Source organism: Populus alba, chromosome 2 (genome assembly GCF_005239225.2).
Source record: "Populus alba chromosome 2, ASM523922v2, whole genome shotgun sequence".
NCBI classification, from domain to species: Eukaryota; Viridiplantae; Streptophyta; class Magnoliopsida; order Malpighiales; family Salicaceae; genus Populus; species Populus alba.
In genome coordinates, this window is record NC_133285.1 from 18800606 (window position 1) to 18825710 (window position 25105).

A 25105-nucleotide genomic window follows, 5' to 3' on the forward strand; every position below is an offset into this window, starting at 1 on the left:
ATTCTTTTTTAAATTCAGACCATTTACTATTTTTTTATTGTATAAATAAATAAAAATTAACTTATTAAATCTATTTAAATTTATATCTAAGTAATGGATTTTTTTTGTTTTTGTTTTTAAACACTAACAACAACCGAACATTCATTGTTTTTTTCCCACTAAAGTCTTCAGCTATCCGGTACATAACTCAAACAAAACACATTGAATAAAAGAGAGGAAAAAAGAGAGAGCTTCACGCGAACGAAGGTGTCGGGGAGCCAACCCCCATTGCCAGCTGCCCGTCGGAAAGAGGTCCCCCCATATGCCCCGCTCTCTTGCACGTGACTCAACACATTTCCCTTCATTCCTTTCTACAAAAACCAAAAAAGAAGAAGGTAAAAAAAAAAAAAAAAAAAAACCATTTCCTCATTAATTAATTTTGACATATAAATAAATAAATAATTCCAAAGTAACCAAAAAATATCACTCACACGAATCGAGCGCATCCACAGCACGTCACCCATCTCTCCAAAACTCTATCTTTTTATTTATTTATTTATTAATATCCTATCCCTCGCGCTCTCTCAATATAAAATAACCAAGATTTTGCTAAATATTTTATTTTTCGTATCCGCATCTTCAAGACATATTAAAAAAAAAAAGATATAAATATTTCTCCGTCTCTTTCTTCTCTCTAACCTGTTCTCTTTCCCTCCATCTACAACCCCCTCTCCTCTCCTTGGCTTTCTGTTTCTATTTAGTTTTTACTCAAACACACAATAAAAGGGTATATTTATCATGTATTTCTAGAAAGAAAAAAAGAGATGAGTTTTATTTGTTTTAAAAGGAAGAGTTGAGATTCAATTGGTGTTGGCTGGAGTGGCTATTGCTTCTTCCAATGCTTCGATCTGCTGGTATCACTCTTGCCTTTTTCTCTTTAGATTTGATTTCCTACTCTATTTACTTGTATCTCTTTTCTATCAGATTTATATATCATTCTAGATTTAGGATTGGATCTTTCTTTCTCTTTGTTAGGCCCATTTTGCAATGCTCAGGTTTAATTCATTAAGGATTGATTGGTTGATTATTGGCACAATTATTTTTAAACAATACTGAAATAGTAAATTTGTTTAATTAAGTTAATTCTGTGTGTACATTTTTTATTTTCTGTTCTTTATTTTCTATTCTTCTTTTACATGCGCGCGCGCGCGCGCGTGATGGTAAATGACTGCGTATCTGCTCCAATGGCAATGACATTCCCTTAATGCAAAATAAATCATGTTTGATTGCCATCTCTAGTCAAATCAAATATCTATCAGCAGATGCAATCTCTAGTCAGAATCAATCATCCATCAGGCTTCTGACGTTGATTTCTTAGAGCTCCTTTCTAATAATTGAGCTTTACTAGATTGGTGTGGTGGTGATCTTTCGATCTATAAATGAGGTGGGACTGAACTGTCTTGGTTTCTGCTCTTCTGTATCATTGTTGGGATTTTGTGCCTTTGCACTGTGATCTCTCTAGCTTTTTTTTTTTTAGATAAAAGAAAAATATTTAAACTGACATTATGAATTTTCCAGTTTCACATAGGATTTTAGCTCTGCAGGTCAAATGGGCTCCAGCATAACCAAGCCAGAACAGAAGAGATTTTTAATACATGGTTTAGTTGTGTAAAAACCATTGCGAGATTGGCGAGGTCTTTTATGGGATAAGGAGTGGGGGACCGAAATGGTTTTACATCCCAAATATTTAAGGACATGGAGGAGACAAGAGATGATTCGGGGCCAGTGGAGCAAGGGCCTTCAAATTCTGTGTGGTGGGGTTCAGACTTTATCGAGAAATTTGACTCTGTCTCTTTGCTTTCTCAAGAAGATACTTTGAGTAATAAAGAATCACCTAAAAGTTATGAGGAAGATGGTTTGTCTTCTCAGACTGCATCACAAATTCTCTGGAGCACTGGGATGCTTTCCAAACAAATCCCAAATGGTTTTTACTCTGTCATACCGGTGAGAATTTATATATTCTAAATTCTTGTTCAAATTTATTTGCTATAAGTTCCTTTGGTTGAGTAGTCTGATCTTTGCTGGAACTTAATCTTTTTAACAGATCCACAAATAATGTGGCTGTGAAGAAATAGTTCATTTATGAGATTGTTTCTCTTGTTTATACTTGTGTTTGATAATCATTTCCTTTTAATTTGTGGTCATTATCTTCTTATCCTCAACTATGTTGGTTATGATTTAACCTTAACCTTGTGTTCTGTTTCTTGACCTTCTCTATTGCAAATATTTTCCTCTCCTCTTAACTAAGAGTTAGAAGTTGCATGTTAAAATGTACTATTAGGTCTTTTGTGGATAACGTGGCCCGTGCTTCCATATAGTTACAATAGGTGGTATCTTGGGTGGAGTCAAATTCTTCTTTGTTTTCTTGCTTTTTGTGTTGTAGAACACTTAATTAAAGAGAAATTTTGAAATTGATGCATAATGTGCAACTTTGAGGTTGAGATGGTGGACCTTTCGTGTTTTTAACAAATAAATTTATAACATTGTAACTTTTGATTTTTAGTTTTTATTAAATTCTTAGACCTTTGATAGAGATAGTTTTATTTAGTTCTATCAGAATCAGACTTGAGTGATGGAAGGAGGATTCATGATAAAATAGTGGTACCAGAAAATGCATCCATCAATCTCGTGACCTTTGTTGCATTGTCTCTTTGTTCTGCTTCTTTGAAAGTCAATATGAATTTTTTCTGTTGACCAAAAACAGTTTGACCTCTTTATACTATTCATGATAAAATAGTGGTATCAGAAAATGCATCCATCAATCTTGTGACCGTTGTTGCATTGTCTCTTTGTTCTGCTTCTTTGAAAGTCAATATGAATTTTTTCTGTTGACCAAAAACAGTTTGACCTCTTTATACTATTTTTTCTACACGTGTGTTGTTGAGAAATGCCCTTTCTTTTCTTTCTGTTCTTTTTTGGATGGTGAGAAATGAAATAAGTTCAAACAATGCTAAATGCATTTTCTGGATTATTTAAATTGTTGATATTTTCAAAGAGGACGAACATTACATGATGGATTGTGTCCTAGCTTATAATTTACTTTCCAACTTGTTCCATTTGTTTGGTTGCCCACTTAGAGCATTGATTTTCCTTCATGTTGTGATGATTTAATATCATGGATTGTTACAGGATAAAAGGCTAAAGGAGCTCTTTGTTAATATTCCAACTTTAGATGAGCTTCATTCTATGGGAGCCGAGGGTTTCAAGGTTGATGTCATTATTGTAGATTCTAAGAAAGACAAAAAGCTATCCATGCTTAAGCAATTGATTGTGGCACTGGTAAAAGGGTTGAACTCAAATCCCGCTGCAATGATAAAAAAGATTGCTGGATTGGTAAGAATTCTTGAATAACCATTGTTTTATTAAATGGATATCTCATTTGAAGTTTTCAGTTGCTCGTTTTTCACCCTTTAATTATCTTTACCTTTTTCTTCTTTTTTTGTTGCCCTCTCCACCTTAAACTATTTTTCTTTTTTACTGTGATGTAGTCTTGGTTATGCCAGGGAAATCTATACATCCTCAACCTATTGTCAATACATATTACAAACCCCTTCACATCTTGGCAAAAACTGTTTTCTTGCCTATGCAACTACATTGGATATTTTCATGCATGTCTGGTGCAGGCTTCTCAAACCACACATGTCTTTAACTATTTGTGCTACAATGAAGAAAAATTCTTTTCTGTTTTTCACTTCTGCTTTAATTTATCTTTTTACTTGTAATTTAATTGCAATGTATTAAGGTAATAATTCCTTGTTTCCAAGCCAATTCGGGGACCAAATTCTACCTAGTTTTGTCGATCTTCATAATTTTTTTGTTCCATTATTCAGTCCAAAAATTGCTCTTTTCATTTTCATTTCTCTTGTTCCTGAGCAGGTTTCTGATTTTTATAAAAGACCAAATGTGGAGAGTCCAGCAAAAGCTGCACTAGAAGAAGCCTCCCACGTGTTAGAAAATCGAGGCGTTCAGTTGCTGGGGCAAATAAGGCAAGGGTCATGCTTTCCTAGGGCAATCTTGTTTAAAGTTTTAGCAGATTCTGTTGGTCTTGAAAGTAGACTCATGGTGGTAAGCTTTTAACTTCACCCAGTGAGTTAAACTGTTCTGCTCCATTTTTATTGAATGCCCAAAATTAGTTAAAGATGCAATCTATTGCTAATTAAGATATACAATATCTGAAAGATTTCTTACTGTTTTTTCCCCCCAGGGTTTACCAAATGATGGGATTGTTGAGTGTGTGGACTCATATAAACACATGTCAGTGATTGTTGTGTTGAATTCTGTGGAACTACTGGTTGATCTTGTGCGGTTTCCTGGTCAACTGATACCGAGTTCGACCAGGGCGATTTTTATGACTCACGTTTCAGCAGCAGGGGAGAGTGACTCTGCAGAAAATGATTCCTGTGATTCTCCTCTAGAGCCAAACAGTCCTCTGTATGGTTTTGCAGAAAGAGCGGACCCTGACAGGTTAGCAAATAGCTAATGCATGATTTTTCCAAAAATGACAATCTGTTAATGGGAGTTCTGAAAATAGTAAGTTGCTATGTCTTATTTTTGATGCCACAGTGCTGAAAAAGATGAAAACCTTCAGTTCCATAAGAAATTAGAGGCATCTTCGAACGTGTCAGGCCCTTCATTGCGAAATATGATGTTGCGATCTGCCACGTCTATTGACAGAAAATTGAGGTAATAATATATATCTTCACCCGAGAAGTTCCTTCTTGCAATGCGAACTTGGTATGACACTTCTTGTTTCTTGTATTCTATTTTATTGTTTAAATTTTTTGTTTCTTTTTGTTGACTTTAACCATACTATAGAGCAGAATGTTGTACTTGAACATGTTCTTTTCCTCTCAGCTTATCACAAAGCGAACCGAATATTGCAACAACTTTTTGGAGAAATAGCCGGAAAAAGGTCATTGCTGAACAGCGGACTGCTAGTTCAAGGTAATAGCATGGTTTCCCTTGAGAGCTTTTTCATTTGGTTTCACATTTACAGGGAATCAACATGAATGTTTGGAAGTCTTATGTTTTACTTCTGTCCCTGCCAAGAGTACTCTATTAGGTGGGAACTTTCAATTCTTTCAAAAGGTTTTCTGCCAAGAGTACTAATATATGTACTCTCTTGGTTCTTTTCTTTTCCCGCATTCCTTTGGGGGAATGATCTCCTATCTTTTAACAGTCATAAGTTAAAAGAATGAGATCCCATGGTAGGGCTGTGGTATTATGGGCATAATGAACCTATTAAAGTATATTAATGTGTAATTCATAAACTTTATATAGGCCTGGATGCGAGTTTTTCTTAAAATTGTTTTTTTTATTTGGTGAGGCGGGGATTTACCCATTTTAATTGACGTGCTAAAGGCTTGAACTATATTATGGCATTTGATACCATACTTGTTATATTCTAGGTGTTTTTTTTTTTTTTTTTTTTTTTTTTTTTTTTTTTTAATTTGTGGTTTATTTTTCAAGCATTTACCCCCAGGGGATTTATTATATCTTTTTATAAGCAATAATTAACTAGATGAGTATGTGGTTGGGCATTTCCAGGCTGCATGCCTTTCCAGCAAAAGCATAATTTGATGCTTTTTCATGCTTTTCAAGAAAGCATGCACTTTTGACTTCTTATTTGATGGGAACCTAGACCACTAGCTTTCTTTTCTACATTTCTAGTTTCTAGCTTTTAATTCCTAGAAAAATTAGAAACTTTGTCACTTGGAAATGCTTCTTTTCAAATAGTGAATAGGAGGGTACCCTTAGATTTGTTTTTCAATGGAAAAGATAGAGGTTGGATGCTCTAACACTGCATTGGGTATTGTTTGGTTTGTGCCTTGACTTTGCATGTATGGATTCTTAATTGTTATTTGAGTTGCCTGGCCAGTGTCATTCTTTTCCATTTATTCTATTGGGCAGATGTGGGGTTAGAGGTTTCATTCACATGCATGCAATTAATACACATTGATTTCTATGTACTCTGAATCAATTGATCTGATGGTGTGTTGTATATTCATTTTTCATAAGTCCTAAATATGGTTGTTTGTGGTTATGTCAAAGTTAAACTATAAAACTTGTAATGGTGAAGTTTTAGCTAACAACTTCATCGATCTTTGTTTTGCAGTCCAGAACATCCTTCATTGCAAGTGCGTGGTCGGTCCATGTTAAGTGGTGATAGACATTCAATTAGAGATTATGCTGATGATGTTGCTACATCAAGGTTCATACCTTTTTGTTCCTATTTTTTAAACACATTTGAGCATTATACTAGAAAATACTTCTCGATGTTAGTTGGTTGATTATCTATTTAGATTTCATTTTATGGTTTAGTTGTTTTATTCTGTTCCAGAATTATCCTTTTTCTAAAGCTAATTAGGTTCCAAATATGACTAAAATGGTTGGCATAGTGATTTTGGATCTGCTTGGTTAAGCTTCTTTGGTATTCCAGAATCCTGCACTCCTTGTCCCATAAAGAGCGTCTTGTTTGACTTCTTACACAAATTAAGAAAAAAATATTCAATCCTATGACTACTTTTAATGCTCTTTTAATTTTCCCTTGGAAGTTGCACCAAAAGGAAGATTGCATCATTCAACCAAAAGCATATGGTTGGATTAAGGACTTTCTTGTGGAAATAACTTTAAAATCTCAAACTAGTTGGCAAGTAGAGAAAAATATAAAAGAGTAAGTTTAATCAATCACATGAGCACACAAGAAATTTACGTGATTCAGGAACTTAGGCCAATTCCATGGGCAAGATGACGAAGGAAATTCACTATGAGAAAGTAGAAATTACAAGAGTGTCATGCAAAATTACTCAAACTCAAGATCCCAAAGTAACCTAAAACTCATATTTTCTTGTCTTTCTAGTCACCAAAGTATAGAGAATGGAGACATCTATGAATAAGCCTTAATCCTAAAACATGAGAACTTTAGGCTTTTACATGTGGACCAAGTACATGATTATTTATTCTCATTTTGGCCTATAATTTAAGAAAATTCCAACAAATCACCACCTTGGCTTAGAGTGAGCTAACTTACGAAACCTGAACTCCTTTATGATCACCTTCATCAAGTATCTTTCAAGTACTACACAAACTAATCAAGTCTAAGAAATGCTTGAGCTTGACTACAAAGATAAGCATTGTCAACATATCTGTAGGGTGGGTTTTTAGTTCCACACATGTGTAGGGTTCTCAGTTGCAGCAATCTTCTTCATTGATATAGCACCCCGTGACATAATATCTAGAATGAAATAATACATAACATCAATATGTTTGGTCTGTTCATGGTACATCTAGTTCTTGACCAGATGAATAACAATCTGGCTATCACAATGTATAACAGTCAACTCATGTGACAAACTAAGATTATCAACCAAACTTCTTAGCCATAAAGCTTTTTTCGTTGCTTTTGTCAATGTCATATACTCAGCTTCTATTGTAGAAAAGACAACAGTGGATTGTAAAATTGCTTTTCAACTAATGGCATAATTTGAGAGAGTGAAAACATAACCTGTCAACTATCTCCTTATGTCTAAATTACCAGTGTAATATGAGTCTACAAAGCCCTCAATATTACTTCTAGTACTACGACTCCTCTTATATATTAAGCCAACATATGTAGTATTTCTAGGATTCATTTCTCGTCATGCCAGTGAACTTTACTAGGATTTTTTATAAACCTGCTGACCACACTAACAATATGTGAAATGTCTAGACGAGTATAGACCGTAACATACATTATGCTTCTAATTGCACTAACATGTGGAACACCTGAGACGTGTCCTTATCCTCAGTTTCTGGTGACAAACTTGAAGTGTACTCACTGACTTGTAGTCTTGTATACTAAAACACTAAGTACCTTCTCATGATACTTTATCTATGACAAGTATCTCTATACCCAAAATCTACTTAGCTGCACCTAAATTTTCGTCTCAAACTCAACTGATTTTTCAAATTGTTGATCTTCTCAAATATGTTATTGAAAGCAATCAACATGCCATCAACATACAACAAGTACACAAATGAACCATCTGAGAGCTTTCTAAAATATACACAACTATCACAGTCACACATAAAGTAACCATGTCCAAGCATAAAAGCTTCAAACCTTTTATACCACTGTCTTGGTGATTGCTTCAAGCCATACAATGACTTTTCAATAAGCACACGTGGTCTTCTTTACCTTGAGCAATGAAACCATCCAACTTGTGCATATATAAATCCTCTCCTCCAGCTTACCATATGGAAAAGCTGTTTTGACATTTAATTGCTCAAGCTCTAAGTCAAACAAAGCAACCATAGCAAGTAATACCCAAATAAAGCTATGCTTCACAACTGAAGAGAACACTTCATTGAAGTCAATTTATCTTTATGTAAAGCCCTTAACAATTCAAACCTTGCATCCATCACCTCTTAGATTCTATCTTTCCTCTTCCAAATCAATTTGCAGCCTTGTGGTGGTTGAACAAGCACCCGTGTCTGATTCTTATAAAGAGACTCAATCTTCTCATACATCGTAAACAACTAGTGAGAAGATTCTTTGCAAGAAATTGTCTCTTTACAAGAACAAAGCTCATGATTGTCAAGATTATCAAGAATATCTATAACATTCAAGGCAAAATCAACTAGATCAGCATAACCCTCTTAATTGGTGTTTTCATCTGTCTTCTTCCTATAGCAATATTGTAAGGTTGTTCTTTAGGTGAATTTTTAACAATAATATGCTGCACCACTTCCTTAAAAAGCTTATGTAAATTTTCTTTCTACACTGTTTTTGAAACTCCAACCTCAAGTTCCATGTATTTGCTAGTACTCTGGTTCATCTCAATATCAATCCCAATCGATTTCTTTTCCTTTCAAAACATATTAGACCCATCAAAGATCACATCCTTGCTAGTAATAAACTTACGAGACTTGGGATTAACACACCATAATTGATAGCCCTTCACCCTAAATGCATAGCTTAGGAATATGCCTTTCTTTGCTCTTAACCCAAGTTTATCTTCCCTAAGGAGCACAAATAGTACAACCAAATACTCATAGTTTAGAGTAATCAACAGGAGAGCCAGACTATACCTCATATGGAAACTTTAACTCTAAAACTATCGATGAGGATCTATTAACCAAATAACAAGACATGTTATTTGTTTCCGCCTAAAAGTCTCTTGACAATCCAACTTATAAAAGCATACAATGTGCTCATTCTAGGAGTGTCTTGTTCATATGTTTTGCAACCCTATTTTGTTATGGCGTTTACCTGACAGTGCGATGTCTAGCAATTTCTTTATTCTTGCATAACTCATCAAACTTACTTGAGCATAATTCCTAACCATTATCAGTTCTAAGTGCATGATTTTCTTACTCGTCTGCTTTTCAATCAAGGCTTTTCATTGCTTGTTTCTTTTTAGAAAATACACCCAGACCTTCCTAGAGTAGTCATCAATAAATATCAACAAATAACTACGCTAAATGTTACACTACATTGTTTTCCATAAACACAATGCTCACATAAATCTAATTTAACTATTTTCTGACCACTTATCAAATTTCACTTGCTTAACTCTATCATCTTCTATTACTCATATGTCCTAGTCGCATGTGTCATAACGAAGTAGAATCATTATCCAAATCAATCACAAATGATACACTAGTTGAATTAATAATTATTGAACCTTGAAGACGGTAGACCATTAACTAGCTTTTCTTTCACCCCGACAAGAGCACCAGTACAAACTTTCAAAACTTCACCTTTAGTAGAATAACCATAACCTTGGAAATAAAAAAGACTCAAAGAAATTAAATTCTTCATTTCTAGAACATCTCAAACCTCCAATGTCCTAACAATGCCTTCATACATTCTAATTCGAATTGTAATCACACCAACAACAAAAAGGTTTTTGTTGTCTCCTAATAAAACATTACCATTGACAACTTTATAAGCGTCAAACTAGTTTCTATTCGGAAAAATATGAAATGTGCAAGCCAAATTAAGGATCCACCCATCACTTGAGCTACCAATAGACACAACTAGAACACTTTCAACATCAACATGAATTTCCCCTTCATTAGCAACATTTGCATCATTAGGTTTTCTTTTTCTTTCTCCTATCTTTTTGCCTAGGATAGTTCTTCCAAAAGTGCCATACTTTATGATATTCAAAATATTTATTTTTTATAGATTTCAATTTTGATCCAAACCTACCTTCACTACCTGGATCTTTATTATTTGTTCTACACCTCACAATCAAGCCCTGTGCATGATTATCATAACTCTTTTACGTGTTTTTTCAACTCTTTAAAGTTCAAGGAAGCTTTGACATTTTCTAAATTAAGAATATTCCTTCCATACAACAAAGTATCAACAAAATGATCATAAGATGGAGGTAATGAACACAATAAAATCAAATCCTGGTCCTCATCTTTAACCTTAACATCAACATTTTGCAAATTTAAATTTACTCAATTGAATTCATCAAGATGGTCTTTAATGTGCATACCTTCTTTTATTTGGAGAGTATACAACCCAAGCTTCAGATACAATTGGTTTATGAAGGATTTAGTCATGTAAAGACTTTCCAACTTTGTCCACAATCTAGCGGCTGTAGTCTCCTTAGCAACCTCTCTTAGAATGAAATCAGATAAAAAAAGTTGAATAGCACTACATGCCCGTTACATGAGATCCTTTTTCTCCTCATCATTGATTTCCTTAGACAAATTGTCTACACCATTCAGTGCCTTAAATAAACCTTGTTGAACTAACAAGGTATGCATCTTAATACGCCAGATATTGAAGTTGTTCATACCATTAAATTTCTTTACATCAAACTTTGTAGCCAACGTTACTTTTGTCGCCATAGCAATAGTCAACTGATAACTAGGGAAGCTCTAATACCAATTTGTTACGGAAACAACCCTAGAATCTCAAACTAATTGGCAAGTAGAGAAATATAAAAGATCAAGCACAATCAATCATACAAGAGCAAACAAGAAATTTATGTAGTGCAGCATCTTAGGCCTACTCTATGGGCAAGATGATCATGAAAATTCACTATAAGAAAAGGAGATTACAAGGTGTTATTAAAATTGCACTCTTCCAAGATCCAAAGTAACCCAAAATTCACATTTTCTCCTATGTTTTTAGCCACCAAAGTGTAGAGAATGGAAGCACTTACAAATAAACCCTAACCCAAAAATATAATAATTTTAGGTGTTATATATGGACTAAGTACATGGATGTTTATTTTCTTACTTTGTCCTATAATGTAAACAAACTCAACAAAGTTTATCTCCTAAATAAGAAAACACTGCTATTTCTATTTAAATCTTCTTAAATTAAAGACTAATAAGAGACTAAACTTGAAATAAAAGAACCTAGAGAATTTCCAGCTAAATTGGAAATTACAGAAATACCTTTGTGCACAAAAGTCATGATAGAATTTATTAATTCTGCTTCTTTTGTCGTTTGCATCAACTATAGTGTTGTTATATATATATACATATAAACTGATTTTGGTAGTCTGTTTATAAAGCCATAAAAAAACCATGCTGAAAAAATAATGACAAAAACCGTATTTCCTCTTCTCAGTGGAAGGTTTCCATTCTAATTATTCATAGAACTGCTAATGCACTTGGAAGCTGCCCGCTCTTATTGAATTTTTCTTAGCCGTGAAACAGAAAAACAAGAGAAATAATGATTCCTCTTAGTTGTTATGGCATGGACTCCTGAAAGCACCCAAGACTTAAAAATTCTTTTGGTAGATGTCAATCCAACTCTCAATAATCTTCATAAATTGGACTTTTAGATACGAATTTTTGTGCTTGCAACTTTTTTATTTACAGTTTTCTTGTAACCGTTTGCGCTTCACTTTTCTGAAGAATCTCATCATGCCTACAGAGGCTTTTTTACATATTTATAATTTTCCTGAAATTTACCTTTCTCTTGTCTCGATACAAGTCAATATTTTAGCAATTTAGTTCAGTACATGCGTAAAACAGAGAGATTCTAACTTAATTTCTACCAAAAAGAGAACAACATTAAAAAAATTGAAAAATCTAGTGTAATGGGCAAGACAATGTTAATAGCCGTTCCTGTCACCCACCCTCCCACCCACCCAATCATGAACTGATTGATAAAATAAATAAAACAAAATATTGAAAGCATCACTTGTTTTCTTATTTCAAAAGCATATTTCCTTTGTAGTATGTACAACCCACGAAGACACACATGTCATATATAGATCTATGGAAGTAATTTATCTAGTATATTATTCTGTTATCTCTTTGTTTTGAACACAATTATAACTTAGTTGCTCATGTTTGAAAACTAACAACTTAGTCCCTTGATTCTTTTTAACTGCTGTCTTATTAAAGAAGTCTTGTTTTTTTTTTTTTTCCTTTCTAAAACCCTGCTGTGTTAGTTTTTATCTAATAATTTAAACGTCAAATCATGCTTTTGGGGTTTATTAAAAAACCAACCAAGGTTTCAGTTATACAATGGTCAATCAAAGTCAAATGACTAAGTTATAGGTTTTCAAACACAGAGGACTAAGTATAACATACAACCAGGTTGAATAATTTACTCTAATTTATCATGGGCAAACTCCCTGTGTTTTATGTAGAACTTTTTAATGTGAAATGTGTGCGCTTCATGGCTCTAAGCCAGTAAGTAATACTGATGTTTATGTAATATTGTAATTGAGAATTGAGAAAAGGAATATAAAAAGAGCAGAGGAAATGATGATATGAGGAAAGGTGGAGGCTGCATTATGGCATCTTTTTTAGCACACTCCCTATTCTTAAAACACACCAAAAAGTGTTACTGCTTTATTATCCTAGCAGCTCGTGCATAATTTACCCGATTCTTTCTTTTTTTATGCATCTCTGGTAATAATCGTATATTTACTAATTTCTATGATACAATGGTGTATAGTTGATTAATTGTGATCTGAGATTATGCTAATATTGGATTTTCAAGTGTAGCTACAGGTCAGAGGGTGCATCAACATCAGAAGCTAATAGAATGAGAAGAAGAAGTATTAGCATGACCCCAGAAATTGGTGATGACATCGTAAGGTTGATGCTTGTTTCATTATGACCTGTGCTTTATGTTGTGATGCTACTGTGCCATAGTTGTGTTTATCATATTTTGTTATTTTGACTTGATTTCTGTTTTGTTACAATTGGAGTAATCCATGTTGCCGTTGTAGAAAAACAAATTATAATATTATATTTGTTTAGATATTAGGCTATGATGTGGTTGCAATAAGCTATGATCATGCTATGCTACTATGACTGTAGTTGTAGAAAATACAAATTAGGTTATTCTGATTTTTCTTCGAATAGATTTATGTAATCCTTAACTAATTTGTCTAGAATATTAGGATATCAGGTGCTCTTCTCAAGAAGGAATATTTGGATATTTATTTTCTACTAAATTAGGATTATTAGGGTTTTGCTACCTATAAAATAGCAGCAATTCTATGTTCTAGTCAGGCTTGATATGGAATTTTATTGATAAAGTGCCCATTTGGGTCCAAGGGCAGGGTTGGTTTTTATGGCTTTTTGGGAAGAAAGCCCAATCCAATATGTTTGGTTACACAAAGCTGGCTACGGGCCTATGTGGGCCGCATTCTAGTAAACCTAGAAGCTAGTTTTTCTGGAGCTGCTCCATTTTGGAGCTTTACTAGCCCTTTTCTTTCATATTATTTGTAACGGCTATTTAAACACCTTTTTTTAGGGAACACTTCTTTTCTACTAGCCATCTCTTGGATATCTACTATTACAACATAGTCAAGCTACAACTACAACCACAACCACAACCTTATTCTCATGCAGTCTTACACTTGTTTTTGTTGTTCTATTATCCAAGGCTATTCTGTTTCATTTTGGTATACAGGCTGAAGTGATTCTTTACCCTTTCATTTGTAGTTTTTAATTGTACGCTTTTAACCAAATTATCCTATCACGATGATGACAAATGCTGAGCTGAGCTGAGCTCCAAATTTCTTCCTTTTTGTACCTCATGAAAATGAGATTGCCAAGAATGACACACGGACACTTAACTTTTATAAGAATGATGAAATCAGTGGAGGCTTCTATCAAGGTAATAAAAGGTTAGTTGTTTTTGAGCAAGTACTTTGGGGAAATCGGTAGTTGTACATCTAGCCTTTCCAAACTTGGTCTCTGAATTTCAACTAGAGAGACAACCTAAAAGGACCTAGTACACAAATGTCTAGCAACAATATCCTATTCCACAACAATTGCCTTGATAAAAAATGATTCTAGCATTTATCTTCGACTGAACCCTCCAGGTCACTGCAGAAAGCCTCAGCCTTGGAGTATTAATATTTCCTTTAATTAATTGTTTTCTATACTTCAAGATTCTTAATAGATATTTGGAGTTAAAATATTTACCATTCAGTGGGAAGTAGTTTTTATTAAGAATCTACCTTTATTTCATATTTAGTTGGTTTTCCTATAACAATATTTATTTCTCAAATGGCTCCAGGATCCTAATTTTATGAGTTCTGAAATTTCCTAGTTTGTACCGGGCACCTAAGACATTGGAAGTTGGGATGTTATTGATTGATGAGATAAAATTTAGCAGAATTTGGTTCTTCTTTGAGTGGTTTTCTCAATATCTTTGTTTTATCCTTGTGTACATGGATTATTTGGTTATCATGTTCAATGATAAAAGCTGCTGTTCAATTAGCCTTTGGTATTCATTGACAAAATTGCTCAAGCTGTTTGAAACTTTGATTGATTGATTTTGGATAAAATGTCTTGTTCTTATATGGTAAAATTAATCAACTATTTCAGGGCTGTACGTGCTATGAATGAAACTTTGAAGCAAAATCGTCTTTTGAGTGAACATGGCAATGATAGGTTGTTTACAAATAATTTAGATGACAAGGACAATGGCTCAGATCTTCAAAAAAATGTATGTTTTTTGTTTTTGATACTTTTGTTTCTCTACTTGGCATAAGAACTTCTCTTTGCCAATTATTGTTTATGTTCATATTATTTTGGGTTTTAACTGCCATTTATTCTTCTCCAGACTATTCATAAATTTGATTTTAGGCACATGAGTGGCCAAGCATGGTTGGTTGCCTGCATAATTAGCATCACCAAACCAAGTAGATCTTATGGTCTTGTCTGTCTGCTTTGATGGATCACTATCCTTTTCAGTTAGAGGAGAGAAATCTTGTGCGAGTCCTTTGACATATGGATATAGGTTATGGACTCAGCTGTGCCTAGCTTACATGGTCATAAAAAAAAAGTGTCATATCTTGTATATTTGTGATACCAGGATTGAATTGTCTATTCCACCACAAACAATCTAAGTTACCGGATGCTAGTCATTCCACCACAAACAATCTAAGTTACTGGATGCTAGTCATTCTTCTATTAAATTTATCCTAATATAGGTTCTGCACATAGCTAGGAAGATCCATTAATATACTTTTTTCCCTCCTGTTGTTTCTTCACAGTGAGTTCCATGTGTTAGTTTAGTTATGGAAGTAAGTGAGTTTAAGTTGAGTCATTAGTCTCCAAACGCATAAATAGGCTTAGTGTAGTTATCCCACATTTTTATCATCCTCCTAGCATTCTTGGTACTAATTAATCAATTTGTGTATGAATCAGTTATCAAATTTTGATCTTGATGGTCGTGAGGGAATATCTGGTGGAAGGTCTGCTTTATATACCCTTGAAAGTGACCACATAAATTCCCAGAAGGCAATTTCATTACCATCTTCCCCACATGAATATAGAAGTCAAAATTCCCAGAGCAGCAGATCTTCAGGCTTTGTAGCAAACGATCAATTGGTTACAACATGGAATAAAGTTCTTGAATCTCCCTTGTTCCATAGTAAACCCCTACTGCCATTCCAAGAATGGAACATTGATTTCTCAGAATTAACTGTTGGAGCTCGTGTTGGGATTGGTAAGCATCAGTACCTACATTTTTCAGTTGTTTTATTAACTTTGAATTTTGATTCTGTCAATACTGCAGTACAAAATTTACCTATTATAGTCTTACATTTTTTTGGAATGAGTCGGCATACAATTTTGTAATCTTTCAGGAGTCCTTGGTGAACAGTACTGTGCTGTCTCTATTGTAATTGCAGTAATAGCAAACAATGTGCTTGGTTTGATGGTTCCAATACACTGTTGGTTGTCTAAGATCTTAATAGATGTTTTCATATAAGAGGAAAGGAACAGGCACACATTTCATGAACTTGAAATTTTAATTTCTCACTTTAAAATACTTCCAAGTATTTTGATGGTTTCACAATCCTTGGGTTGTCTCGTTTTAGTTCTATCATGTAGCCCTTCCTGGGATTTCTTTTTTTCTCGGATAGATTTCTGTGGTTGAACTTGTTTTGCTACCTATGCTAATGACATGAGAATCTTGTATTTTGTACTCGTTTTATTTTTTCGTTGATAAATTGAAATATAATGTTTTGATTGTTGATGTTTTCCCATTATGATGCAATGATCTACAGGTTTTGAGTTTATTGTCTCTCCTTTAAACTGTCATAAATAGATGGCCAGTGACCTTGGTTGCAGTTTCACTGGATGAACCCTCATCAACCACCATTCAGATGACCCCAACCCACACTAAACTCCCTAGATGGCCGGAGAAAATAGTGAGAAAATAAAATAAAAAAGAGCTATCATCTAAATTGATATGAACAACAGATAAGATTTGTTGCTTAGCTGAATAAACTGCTGTGAAGAAAGTTTGAATGTCGCCTATCTTAAAATTTGAACATATCTGATGGAAGGAATGATGCGCAAACCTTAGCTTTCCATCAATGCAGTTCTTAGAGCCTTATCCTTCCCAACTCCCTCTCATCCTCTCCTCTCTTCCTGCACTATAGTCTAAATTGATAATCAAAGCAGCATCTTGTATATGGAAACAAAATTAATATTCTGTTTTTGTGGGGTAAAGTCATTTATATATAAAATGCTTTATTGATTTTAGCTGTCTTGATTGTATATAGGGTTTTTTGGGGAGGTATTTCGTGGCGTATGGAATGGTACCGATGTCGCAATCAAGGTCTTTCTAGAGCAAGATCTAACTGCTGAAAACATGGAGGACTTCTGCAATGAGATATCAATTCTTAGGTCTTTCCTTATTCACATGTGGGTTGCTTTACTTTTATCCTATCAATTTTTCTGACTTTATCCTATGATTTTTTGCATATGATTTCTTCCAGCCGTCTTCGACATCCTAATGGTATTCCTCTTACCTGCTAACTGCTTAAGTTGTATCTTTATATTTCACTTATCTAAGATTTCTGGAAGTGATGTCTGCATGTATAACTTGGAATTGTGAATTTAACAAGATCTACCGCCTCAGAAAAAATAGGAGGGATCTTCTTGTTACTGTTTTCTGGTTATATACTGCCTCAGAAAAAAATAGGATGGATCCTCTTGTTACTGTTTTCTGGTTGACTGGCAAGTTTCTTACCTATTTTTCTGATGGAGAATGAACGGAATATTTTCAAGATACTTGTGATAGGAAACTTAGAGATTACTTAATTGGAAAATCTAGGTATATTGGGCTATTGTAATATTTAGACTTATTTGAGGATTTTATATGGGTAAATTACAAAAATAGCCTTGACAAGTTACCTCCTTCACAATGTTACCCTTACTAATATGGGCAATTAATTTTGTTCTTAGCATTACTTAATGTTTGCAGTCTCACCCTTCCATCCAGTCTTTACTAAAGACACAGATTTTGGATTTTAATTATTTGTTTTCTACTTAGTTTAGAACTTTTAATTTAATTAAGAATTTCTATTTAGGAATCTCAACACGAGATGTATTCTATTAATTAGGTAAGTTTTGATTAGGAATCCTTTTCTATAAAAGATTTTAGTACTACTCGCCCTACCTTGGCTTTTTTTGTGACCTCATAGCTGCTGGTTTTGCCCTTTTTGGATTTTCCATTTTGATGTAGCACTGGTTTGATTGGAAGTTGAATATGGTTTTTGTTCAAACATAGTTGGTCATTTGAAATTCAGTATGTTCATTGCCTTGCTTTTAGTTTGGTGTCTGTGTGAAAAGAAGTGAAATTTCTGTCTAAACCTATTGAGTGAAAATTATGGGAGATTGATATATGACAAAAAAAGAGATGTAACTTTGGTATCAGAGCCTAAGCTCGATCCACACTCGTAACATTAATTTTTTAATCACCAAATCACCCTAAATTCATAACAGGTCCAGGAATTTGACTTTCATAACTCCGTTGAGCTTTTTGGTTGGATTTGAGACCCGGCAAATTAAATGGAACAAACACTCAATGAGCAACTTCAAGCTGTGGAATGCTGAATTGAAGTGATGTTGAGTTTTTCCCGAGAAGAGGAGAATGTTGGAGAATGAATGGAACATATATAAGAATTTTCTTTCTAGTAAAGTAGGAGATTTGTTCTACTTTCTTTGAATGCTCTTTGGTGGATCTAGTTACTTAGGTTAGTATGTTATTTATTTTATATTAAAAAAACGTCATGATAATGTTCAGTATTAGTTATGGATTTTATTTTGTTAAGACTTTACTGCATTTTCTTTTCCATTTTAGGGTTTAACTAGGGTTTAAGTGCCTATATATAATGGAACCATTTTTTGAGGTAGTTGAAGTTTATTGAGAATTGAAACTTCTTTTTTCTCCCTTTTGTATTCTTCTTCCCCACCTTTATTCCTCCTCTCCTAGTTAATTCCTTCCTTCTTATCTTTCTTCTACTTCATTTTATTTCCTGACATCTGATGGTTGTCGCAGTTATCTTATTTCTGGGTGCTTGCACAAGGCCTCCACGCTTATCAATGGTTACTGAATACATGGAGATGGGGTCCTTGTATTATTTGATCCACTTGAGTGGCCAGAAGAAGAAGCTTAGCTGGCGGAGGAAGCTAAAAATGTTGTGTGATATATGCAGGTGTGCTTGTCATGTCCTAATTTAGAAAATGCTTCTGTGGATAAGCATCTTTGCTTGTTTATTTTGAGGAACTAACTTTGAAAATTTGTGGTGGTCTTAGCTAAACAATTTTCTTGAATGCTAACTTCTCTATTCTTTTATCATGGTTTATATGTGACATCATTTCTAAGAATATAATATTATACCTAATACCTCCCATGGAGCTTGATGAGTAGAGATAAAGAACACTGCTCTCTGTATAGAAGAGAAACTTTGATTGTGAAAGGTTGATACACAACATCGCCTATGTGATACAAATAGACAACTGAAGCCAAGAGATGCTTTTAAATGATTTTTTTTTCTTTTTTTTGTGGCTAACTGATAATGAGAGTCTGTATATGTAATTGCCAACTATCCTGGACTCCTATCTGGGCATTTTGACTGCTACTTGTTACCACCATTGAAGCTTGTGTGTGCTGGGTAACTTATTAGTTGTTAAAAAGGGGAGGGTGGGGGGGGGTGTTGCTGTGAGCTGCTAGTTCCTGTAGCATTTGACTAGGCCACATTAGGTAATTAATTACAAGTTGGCATTCAGCTATGTTCTGATTATTTGATATTTTATTCTTTTGCTTGTCATTAAGGGGGTTGATGTGCATGCATCGAATGAAGATAGTTCATCGGGATCTTAAAAGTGCAAATTGCCTTGTGAATAAGCATATGACAGTTAAGATCTGTGATTTTGGACTCTCCAGAGTAATGACAGACACACCAATTAGGGACTCCTCATCTGCTGGAACTCCTGAATGGATGGCACCGGAACTAATTCGTAATGAACCCTTCACTGAAAAATGTGATATTTTCAGCCTAGGGGTGATTATGTGGGAGCTCTGCACACTAAATAGGCCATGGGAAGGTGTTCCACCAGAAAGGGTATGCCGCGCTCATTTCACTTCAGAATTTTATGTTTTTTTTCTCTTTGGGGCAGTTGAGTGATAGAATAATGTGTTCCTTCAGGACTTTTAGTAGATTTATCATGTATGTTTCACTCTTTCTATCAGGACTCCCCTTTTTCATTCCCCAATTCTTTTGTTTCCCATATTTCTGCAATTTGACTTGTAGTTCCTTTTGCTTTATCCTGTGTAGGTAGTTTATGCTGTTGCGAATGAGAGATCCCGTTTGGAGATTCCAGAAGGTCCACTGGGCAAGCTAATATCGGGTAACTCTATCTGTGGTTACAGGCAAACAGAGATCGTTTAAATTTTTTTTATTAACTTTGCATGAGCCCCAAAACGCGTGCTTTGCCTGCGATAATTGGCTTTGAAGAATAATTTCAAAGAGCACGTTGCTCGCTTGCCCCATTCCCAGTTCCTCTATTTGGAATTTCTCGTTTAAATAAATGTTTTTGTTACCCAATCATAATTATTTTCATGGGTCGGATGCTAGAGCTGTCTTAAACCACGTATAATGGGCTTTTTTTTTTTTTTTTTTTTCCAGATTGTTGGGCAGACGCTCATTTGCGGCCAAGCTGTGAAGAGATACTCTCTCGATTGCATGATTGCGAGTACGTGCTTTGCCGATAAGTATGTTTCTGGTGCATGTAAAAACGTGGTAGAGGTGTCGCAATGCTCTCGGCTAAGTTGTGAACTCATAATTTTCCAGATCATTGTGAAAACATAAAATTCTTCAAATTTTCAGGGGCTCAAACTCCGTATCGTTTTTGTGCAATTTTCTAAGAGATAATGAAATAGAAAAAAAAAAAAAAAAAAAAAAAAGAGAGTTTCGATTTCAGTTAATCTAGAAAGTGCATGCGTTATCTGCTCCTTTCAAATCGACGCTTGAAAAAGAAAGAACTGGAATTCTAAAATTCGAATCCTCAACGAGATGCCAAACCCTTAATTTAAGACAGTTAGCAGCAATAGCTAGCAAGGTCTCGTCACCAACGCATCCAATGTAACCTGGATCGAAGTTACAAACAATTAATAAACTTGGTTGGACCAGTGCAAGCTGCAGTGATTGCGTGAATCTCGTCGGACTTGGAACCAGCAGTTAAAAGATCCAAGGATGTGAAGGCCTTGGACACGCTGGGATAGGCTTGCAAAACTGGAGGGATATGCTCAGTCTAGTAATAAAAACAGGGTAGGCCGAGGCTAGTAAGGGCCTGGCAGTGCTCAAAACAGAGGGACTAAATCATTTCCATGACGAAGGGACGAGGAGCGTTGATGCGAAGGCATGAGCTTGACATGGCTCAGTCGCGGCCACGAGGATGTGGAGGATGGAAGGAGATCGTGTTAGTTTAATGCGTCCTGTAGTAAATGTTTTTGCATGATATTATTATATTTATATAAATATATATTTATTATTAATAAATACTTAATTTATCTTTAATATTAATATAATATTAAATCGATAAATTTAGAGTATATATAAAGTTTATGAGATAAAAATGTTTTTCAAAAAAAAATATAAAGTTATTATAATTATAAGATTTTTATTGCATCAAAGCATTGTTTGTAAAATGTTTATAGTCGATACTCTCTTAAATACTGAACATTCATTAGATTGTAAAGACTGATATATATTATGTTATTTTTTTTATGAAAAAAAAAGCAAATGCTCTCATAAGTTGACATATAAAAGATATTTAGAACTAATATGTATGTTCTTATTATACATTGAACTGATTCTCATTAGAATTCCATATATATAGATCATCTATATCTATGGAAAGGCTCATGTGATGGTTATATAAATGATCTTTAGACTTGAGATTACCAAGTCATCTTATATAGAAAATATTGTATTTTGATCCTGTTACATATCTTAATTGAGGTAATGAAAAGATAGACACTGAGTATACCATGAATTACATGAAGGTACTTGAGTGATCAAAAGAGGATTTATCACTCTAGGTGAATTAGGAAAAATGCTCCATCTATTCTCAAATAGTATTGACTAGGAAATTTCTCGGCCAAGGTGGAATGAGATTTAAAAAATATTTCAAATTTTATTCAAATAATCAATAACTATTATGTAGAGAACAAACATGATTTAATATATAATACATACTTCATGCTTTAATGTTAAATCATAACATTTTTTGATGAAAAAATATTAATTATTCTTAGAAAACAATTAGTGAAAGGTTAAGTCAAACCACTAATGATGATTATAATATTTGAGGGATCATGACACGTTGCTAGATGATGCATTTGATCTTCAAATTTAAATAAATCAATTATTAAACTGATAATAAATTAAAAATTTTAATTTATTTAAAATTAAAATTAAAATTTATATTTGAGCCAACATATTAGGAATCTAATAGGTTATACACATTAAGAACCATTAGTAGAATTTCTAGGATGATTTAATCATGTATGACTTGATTAAAATCTATTTTAGAAATGAAGCACTAGAATATGATTAATACAAAGATTATATTTCTAGGCTTAGAAAAATCAAATAAGGACTTGATTGAGTTAATTTATAAAATTTTCATGAATTAATATATGAATATTATTCAAAGGCAAATTGATATTTTGTCAATTTATAAGGTTTTTAGATTTTTTTATAAATAGTAAGTTATGCCTCTTATTTTTTTTGAGTTATTGTCTATTAGACAGAAGAGCTACAAAAACACAGAATTAGAACTAGCACTCTAGGCATAGCAATCTCTCTATTCTAAATAGGAATTTAGAAGAGTTCTTACGGGTTATTTGTATGGATTATCATTGAAGGCCGGATAATTAGACAACTTGTAGTTTATAACAACTCAACATTTTAAAAATCATTCAAAACAAAAAAGATCAAATTTTCAAATAATAATTTCCTAAACAACTCTAAATTTATTTAATAAAATTCTAAAAACTCTCGAATAATTTCATTTTATGATTTTTACTGTGTGAATGATATTAGAAAAACCAAATAGATCAAGAATATTAGAGAAACCAAACAGATCAAGAATAGATGGTGATAGAGGTTGCTAGAGTGAAGACTAAATGAAGGCGGTGGTGGAGGAGGAAAGGGTCCAAGGTGGCGAAGGATAGGAGATCAGAACGACCCCAACGAGAGAGCAGAGAGAGGTTGAGGTGAGTCATCAAATATGAAATAGGTAGGAGTCATGTGGATATCACATGCGTTGCCACAGAATGTGAGGGAGGTGCGGGTGCTTCTCTCTAGAGCTTGGAATTTCCTGTTTACCAGGGAGAGCGGATTTCAGGTTTGAGTATCAGGAAATGATGTAAAATGGTTGAAAAAAATCACATCCGGCAGATCGTTGAGGGTAATAGCCATAGCCCTTGCAAATCCCCTTTGCCTTAACAACCAACTAACGTTCCTCTTTGCTTTTGGTTTGGTGGGTTTTTGTTACAAGTTTTAGGGTTGGCTTGAAAAAGAGAGAGGAGGAGAATGCATGGAGGTGGACACACTGGTTAGGGGTTTTGATTTTGCTGCTGAATCTATTTTTAATTTTTTTATTTGAAAATAATATTAAATTGATTTTTTATATGTTTTTGATAATTTGAATGACTGATATTAAAAACTAAAAAATTATATTATTTTAATATATTTTAATTTTAAAAGTATTTTTATAAACCATATTAAATATTAATTTTTTGATGATTATGCTTTAAGTTTAGTTTCTAAAGAATTTTATACACTATCATGTGATATATGGAAGGCGGGTTTAGTGACATTACATAAATGAGAGGTGGGGTAGCGGTGGCATTGTAGAGCCACGTGATTTTATCTTGACTAAATTGCTCTATTTGTTTTTTCCAAAAACAGTTTTATTTCCTATTTTATATCAAACTCATTTAATTGTGTATTTTCTTTTAAAAGAGCCATAAATAAATATATACAATTCGTGAAGCACAAATATCGACTGCGCCTTACTAAACTATACTATTTTTCAAAAGAAAATTCTGAACTGTGTTATTTCCTTATTTTTCCCTTTACTGTGCTACTTTAAAAAGAAAAACCTGATTATATCTGCTACCCATGCTTTGGATAAACTATGTAATTTTGATATATTTTTTTTTGTATCTATTAATATAAAATATTATTTTTTTTTATGACTATCATATCATATTTTATTTTATATAATAATATTTTAATTTAATAATAATATTTTTCTTCTTTTATCACTGTAGAATTTAATAGTACATCAATAAAATTTCAATAGAATTAAATAACTTTTTTTTCAACCATTTTTTTACATGTTGCATTGGTCATTTTTAAAGGAGACAATAATATAAAAAATAAAAAATAAAACTTTAAGAAATTTGAGAATCACAAACTAACATTCAAATAGAAGTTCAAGCCCAACAAAACTTTATAGATTGTAAAAATACATTATACACCAATAAAATATAGACATCTCATTAAAAGATAAAAAAAACGAGTATCTCATACTTGATGAGCTTACCAATTATATAAACCTATATCTAATATTAATTTTAAAAATTTTTTTTTAAAGCTATCAAAATTTGAGATGGATTTCTTGTACACCAATTAGGTATGGATCTTAATTGATGATCTAAAGGTATAAAATTCCATTGTTCTATAAATAAATCTTCAAACACCCATCACTTTTACTCTTTCAGAATTTGAATATGTTTTTGTTAACTTTTTAATGTGATGTAGCTCCTGTAATATAATATCCAAAATGGTTTGTTTTTTATAAACAAATGTGTTTGTATAAAAAAGGTGTGGAAGAAATTCTCTTCAAGAAGGAAAGGATTGAAATTCTTTTCAAGTGGAAGGTTGTACATTAATGAGATGATCTACAAGGTCAAGCCTCGAAGGCTCTCTTTTATCCATCTGACCATTAATGTCATGATCTATACATGTAAAGAGAACAACTGAAAATTTTTTATCACTTTTCTATTACAAGTGAAATCTTTGTATTTTGTTCACCTTTTATATGCTATATGTTGTTTAAAATATTGAATGACATAAGCATAAAAAAGGTGAACAAAACACAAAGATTTCATAAATGCTATATATATTTCACCTTTTAGAAAATGATGTTTCTTCAATATTGTCATGATGCTATGAATGTTAGACGTGTTGTCTCTGTGTGTGTGATGTGTGTGTGTGTGTGTGTGTGTGTGTTCATAGCTCTACAAAAATCAGGCGCACACTTAGGA

General features: G+C 33.4%; 1 protein-coding gene across 5 annotated transcripts; it reads left to right on the plus strand.

Moving 5' to 3' along the window:
- Positions 1 to 599: 599 nt before the first annotated feature.
- LOC118044186 (serine/threonine-protein kinase EDR1) lies at positions 600 to 20749 on the plus strand. Of its 5 annotated transcripts, none has more exons than XM_073407760.1 (18): positions 600 to 893; positions 1279 to 1423; positions 1558 to 1983; positions 3169 to 3372; positions 3916 to 4104; positions 4244 to 4503; positions 4603 to 4722; positions 4894 to 4983; positions 6155 to 6250; positions 13012 to 13104; positions 14851 to 14971; positions 15676 to 15976; positions 17040 to 17163; positions 17256 to 17275; positions 18821 to 18977; positions 19598 to 19886; positions 20100 to 20172; positions 20451 to 20749. In XM_073407760.1, the coding sequence occupies exons 3-18, from the start codon at positions 1735 to 1737 to the stop codon at positions 20534 to 20536; spliced, it is 2472 nt and encodes an 823-aa protein (XP_073263861.1). In that variant the 5' UTR covers positions 600 to 893; positions 1279 to 1423; positions 1558 to 1734; the 3' UTR covers positions 20537 to 20749. The 5 variants fall into 5 exon arrangements, with proteins under 5 accessions (XP_073263861.1, XP_073263862.1, XP_034908281.1 ...); XM_073407761.1 differs by having other exon boundaries at positions 1584 to 1983; XM_035052390.2 differs by lacking the exon at positions 1279 to 1423.
- Positions 20750 to 25105: the final 4356 nt, after the last annotated feature.

Excerpts from the sequence above, each read along its gene's own strand:
- LOC118044186 (XM_073407760.1), top strand. The coding sequence starts at position 1,735 with ATGGAGGAGACAAGAGATGATTCGGGGCCAGTGGAGCAAGGGCCTTCA. Across the intron at positions 4,504-4,602 it reads GAAAGAGCGGACCCTGACAG|TGCTGAAAAAGATGAAAACC; the intron begins GTTAGCAAATAG and ends TTGATGCCACAG. Across the intron at positions 4,984-6,154 it reads CAGCGGACTGCTAGTTCAAG|TCCAGAACATCCTTCATTGC; the intron begins GTAATAGCATGG and ends TTTGTTTTGCAG.